This window comes from Triticum aestivum, chromosome 1B (assembly GCF_018294505.1).
Source record: "Triticum aestivum cultivar Chinese Spring chromosome 1B, IWGSC CS RefSeq v2.1, whole genome shotgun sequence".
NCBI lineage: Eukaryota > Viridiplantae > Streptophyta > Magnoliopsida > Poales > Poaceae > Triticum > Triticum aestivum.
In genome coordinates this window covers 639973453-639978729 of record NC_057795.1, presented here as the reverse complement: position 1 = coordinate 639978729, position 5277 = coordinate 639973453, and the positions used below count along the sequence as shown (strand labels likewise).

The 5277-nt window shown below is 48.3% G+C and overlaps 1 protein-coding gene across 1 annotated transcript; it reads left to right on the top strand.

The window, feature by feature from the left end:
* The first annotated feature begins 918 nt into the window (after positions 1-918).
* On the top strand, positions 919-1815 carry LOC123081009 (BTB/POZ and MATH domain-containing protein 3-like). Its single transcript, XM_044503973.1, has 2 exons — positions 919-995; positions 1056-1815. Exons 1-2 carry the CDS (start codon positions 919-921, stop codon positions 1813-1815), a joined length of 837 nt encoding a protein of 278 aa, XP_044359908.1.
* The last annotated feature ends 3462 nt before the right edge of the window (positions 1816-5277 follow it).

The window sequence follows — 5277 nt, the reverse complement described above, 5'->3', positions numbered from 1 at the left end:
TTCGCAAACGGGCGCATAAGCGCCAAATAGGAAATCCCGTGCCAAATAGGGTTTGACCTATCAGAACTGTTATTAACTTCAAAAAGAGAAGGCGTACACGGGCTGTGGGCGGTTGCTCTGGGAAGCCCAGTAAGCCCAAAAACGGACTTGTTCCCGTGACCATCACCCTACCTCACGCCGAGCACTTCTTGACGCCGCCGCATTCCCCTGATTTGTTTTTGCTGCTGCTGCCGCCCTGCTCTCACTCTCCTCTTCTGCTCCGCCGGGAAGCCGAGGCAGCGTTGCTCTTCGCTCGGGACTCGCCCCGATCCTCAATCCGGGCCCTGGGTTGTCTAGCTAGCGACCTAGCCAGCCACCGCAATGGCAGATCGGTGTAAGCTTTCTGCTGCCATTGTATCCGGTTCTGTGGAAAGGTCCTACTTGCTCAAGGTAGATGGGTACTCGAGCGCCAAGGAGCGATTCAAGACCGGCACTTTTTTGAACCTTTTTCCAGAATAAAACAGAATGTACACGGGCCGGCCCAGCTCGCCAGCGAAGGGGGGGCGCTGCAGGCGCCCGTTCGCAAACGGGCGCATAAGCGCCAAATAGGAAATCCCGTGCCAAATAGGGTTTGACCTATCAGAACTGTTATTAACTTCAAAAAGAGAAGGCGTACACGGGCTGTGGGCGGTTGCTCTGGGAAGCCCAGTAAACCCAAAAACGGACTTGTTCCCATGACCATCACCCTACCTCACGCCGAGCACTTCTTGACGCCGCCGCATTCCCCTGATTTGTTTTTGCTGCTGCTGCCGCCCTGCTCTCACTCTCCTCTTCTGCTCCGCCGGGAAGCCGAGGTAGCGTTGCTCTTCGCTCGGGACTCGCCCCGATCCTCAATCCGGGCCCTGGGCTGTCTAGCTAGCGACCTAGCCAGCCACCGCAATGGCAGATCGGTGTAAGCTTTCTGCTGCCATTGTATCCGGTTCTGTGGAAAGGTCCTACTTGCTCAAGGTAGATGGGTACTCGAGCGCCAAGGAGCGATTCAAGACCGGCGAGGGCCTGGCTTCTCCCCTTCTCAGCTTCAAAGGGCACGACTGGGTTCTGAGGTATTACCCAAACGGTGGTAGATCGGAAATCGGTGATTCTGCCCGTTACGTATCCCTGGTTGTTGAATGTTGTGATGCTATTGATGACCTACCAAAACCACACATTGATCTGCGTGATAGAGATGGGCAACCAGAACCACCATACGTCGTCAGCACCATCTATTCATGTCCAGGGTACCCTATGTCTGCAGGCCTCACTTCATATTATCTCTTCCTCATAGATAAGGCGGAGCTGGAGCAATCAGGTGATATAATAGATGACTGTTTCAGCATTAGGTGTGTTCTTACTCTCAGTGAAGAGACTATGGATGACCGGTTTGTTGTGGTTCCTCCAAGCAACCTGCACCTGCATTTCGCCGACCTGCTAGAGAGCATGGATGGAGCGGACGTGACGTTTCATATCGGCGGGCAGATGTTCTCGGTTCATAGGCTCATTCTCGCCGCGAGGTCACCTGTTTTCAGGGCGGAGCTCCTCGGAGCCATGAAGTTATGCAGCCACATTGATGCCAACATGGCGGCGACCAGTTTGGTCTTAGCTGAGCAGCATTGCTGCAATGGACTCAAGGAAGCCTGTCTACAGTTCCTTGCTTCTCCTTCCAATTTGGAGGCGATGATGGCAAGTGATGGCTACAAACATCTCAAAAGCAGTTGCCCATCTGCCCTCAAGGAGTTGATTGCTAGGCTCCTGCCGCCTTATATGAAAGCTGCCAAGGATATTGTCATGGCACTTTAGTAGTGTGACGCATGATGACCACATCTGAATTAATTATCTATGCATGTCTCAGATTAGTTCTCTATGTATGGTTGGATGTGTGCCTTAGCAGAAAAAGGGAAAAACCTGCTATCTATGTTTGTTGTTGACTCTGCAGTTTCATGTTCTGTCCAGTCTGTATCGAACTCTAATTTCTCTTCTAGGGCTTAAATGAAATTGCGCGCCATGCATGTGGCCACTTTGTTCGAAAGAGAACTATCTATTTACATCTATATTGCAAGTAGAATGAGATTGATTGGGTGACCCCTATGTTTTCTTTATGCTGAAATGCATGAATGTCGAAAGAGGGATTTCTGCTTGGTTCAGTATTTTTATGTTCTGCAAGGACTTACTCTATGTGGAGTTTACTTTGCCTGATCTTATATATAGATAGTTTTGTGGAGGAATGACTCTTGTGGTATTCTAGGTGAAAAAAACACTACTATATAAAAGTTACTATTCATATTTTTTGACTTGCAATTTTTTTGGTCCACAATACTATGGAAGTCATTCCTTCAGGAAGCTTTTCACACGAGCTAGTATTAAGCTATGCCATGTTTGTTACAAAAAGTTTCAGAAAATTTTGAGTAATTTAAAAAAATGGGTGCATTGGCACCAATGTTCCAAAGGTCCACGCCCGAGGTCCATGGCCTATATATGCTTAGAGCATCTATAGTTGGGCACCCCAAACCCGCCTCAAACGTCCGGGGGGACCGTCCGGTCACTGGCCGGTCACCAAATTTTGACCCAGCCGGGCGCCTCAAACGCCCGGGCTGACCGGCATCCCTCATAGCCCTTGCGGCTGCTGAAGCCGCTATTGGACTATCCATTCTTTCTTCCATCCGTCGTAATAGGAAATCCACTCGTATCAATCAATCTAATTTATTGAATAATTAGACTTTTGAATAACTAGAGATAGAATTCTCTAAACAAAGGCGCACATATTAAAATAAAGGTCGGGCAGACTATGAGTCCCACCGGGAACGGGCAACCCGTCGTGGGAAGGAGAGGATAAGGGTCGCCGAGGCGCGTATCGCGGCGGCTGATGTGGCGGTGCAGGCGGCCGCAGAGGAGGTAGCCATCCGCGCCCGCATTGTGAAGAAACGACAGCGGAGGAACACGCACGTCCTTGCCCGAGAGCAGAATCAGGCGGTCTGTGCCATGGTCGGACTGCCACCAAAAGAGGAGAAGGAGGACAGCTCCGGCGACGAGTAGGTCCGGCTTTATCCCTACTGCGTCTTCGACCGGTACTTCCGCGAGAAGGACGGCAAGGGCGTCGGGAAGGGCAAGGGCAGCCGTGGATGATCTCCACCATAGCCAAACATGTCAAATTTGGGTAGTCCGATGGCATGTTAATAGTGATGGAGTAGCGAGACGACATGTGTAATGCATCGACGTAGTTGTATGAATTTGTATGGATTTAAGATATGATAATTGAGGTGTCCGGATGTGGATTGCATTATTTAAGGCGTGACTGGTCAGTGCCCGCGGATGCGCCAGGGCGCGTCCGCGGGCGTTTGAGGGGCCGGATTTGCACATCGCTGTTGTAGATGCTCTTATATGGTTGTGGTGTTCATGCTCAGTCGTCCCATATGTACTTCTTTGTCAAATTGATCTGGATCAAGGTTTCGAAGATTAAAATACATACATGAGCTTACATTTTGCTTCATTCAGTAACTATGCTCCGATACACGGCTGAATCCTCAACACTGTAACCATCTAATCCACCAAAAGTGACTGGCTAATCTGTAAACTCTCCTTTATTAGCTCCCCCACCATAGGAACATAACATTCAAATAATAGCCTTTAATTTTAGTCCTTAGATGAAACAAATCACTTCAAACATTTACTAACAAGAATGATCTGGTCTTCTCTTGTGAACAACGCGCAGGAATACATGCGTGCATATATCAAGTAACAGCACCAGAAGCAGCAGCAGCATATATACGCATGCACAGTATGCACCACACATAGCGTACGTACGTACGTTTGCTGCTCCCACGGTCCTACCGTTACGTAATCTTGATCAGTGCACGTCCGCATCGATCACTGTCCTGTGCACGTAATCACACAATGTGAAGCGCGGCGAGCGAGGCCACCAGCATCAACAGCCGCGGAAGATTCTGCAAGGAGACGGAGCCTGCAAAAATACGCACACAGCGCCGTTAGTTAGCTGTGAGCACTCCATTTCCTCCGTTATTTATGCCAGCTGGAACCTAGTGAGATTGCATTGCCTTTGGCGATGGATGAAGCGGCCGGTGCGTATTTTTGCAGGCTCCGTCTATTCATGTCCAGGGTACCCTATGTCTGCAGGCCTCACTTCATATTATTGCTTCCTCATAGATAAGGCGGAGCTGGAGCAATCAGGTGATATAATAGATGACTGTTTCAGCATTAGGTGTGTTCTTACTCTCAGTGAAGAGACTATGGATGACCGGTTTGTTGTGGTTCCTCCAAGCAACCTGCACCTGCATTTCGCCGACCTGCTAGAGAGCATGGATGGAGCGGACGTGACGTTTCATATCGGCGGGCAGATGTTCTCGGTTCATAGGCTCATTCTCGCCGCGAGGTCACCTGTTTTCAGGGCGGAGCTCCTCGGAGCCATGAAGTTATGCAGCCACATTGATGCCAACATGGCGGCGACCAGTTTGGTCTTAGCTGAGCAGCATTGCTGCAATGGACTCAAGGAAGCCTGTCTACAGTTCCTTGCTTCTCCTTCCAATTTGGAGGCGATGATGGCAAGTGATGGCTACAAACATCTCGAAAGCAGTTGCCCATCTGCCCTCAAGGAGTTGATTGCTAGGCTCCTGCCGCCTTATATGAAAGCTGCCAAGGATATTGTCATGGCACTTTAGTAGTGTGACGCATGATGACCACATCTGAATTAATTATCTATGCATGTCTCAGATTAGTTCTCTATGTATGGTTGGATGTGTGCCTTAGCAGAAAAAGGGAAAAACCTGCTATCTATGTTTGTTGTTGACTCTGCAGTTTCATGTTCTGTCCAGTCTGTATCGAACTCTAATTTCTCTTCTAGGGCTTAAATGAAATTGCGCGCCATGCATGTGGCCACTTTGTTCGAAAGAGAACTATCTATTTACATCTATATTGCAAGTAGAATGAGATTGATTGGGTGACCCCTATGTTTTCTTTATGCTGAAATGCATGAATGTCGAAAGAGGGATTTCTGCTTGGTTCAGTATTTTTATGTTCTGCAAGGACTTACTCTATGTGGAGTTTACTTTGCCTGATCTTATATATAGATAGTTTTGTGGAGGAATGACTCTTGTGGTATTCTAGGTGAAAAAAACACTACTATATAAAAGTTACTATTCATATTTTTTGACTTGCAATTTTTTTGGTCCACAATACTATGGAAGTCATTCCTTCAGGAAGCTTTTCACACGAGCTAGTATTAAGCTATGCCATGTTTGTTACAAAAAG

Coding starts and splice junctions, on each gene's coding strand:
- LOC123081009 (XM_044503973.1), top strand. CDS start 919: ATGGCAGATCGGTGTAAGCTTTCTGCTGCCATTGTATCCGGTTCTGTG. Junction 996..1,055: donor TACTTGCTCAAGGTAGATGG/GTACTCGAGCGC, acceptor TCCCCTTCTCAG/CTTCAAAGGGCACGACTGGG.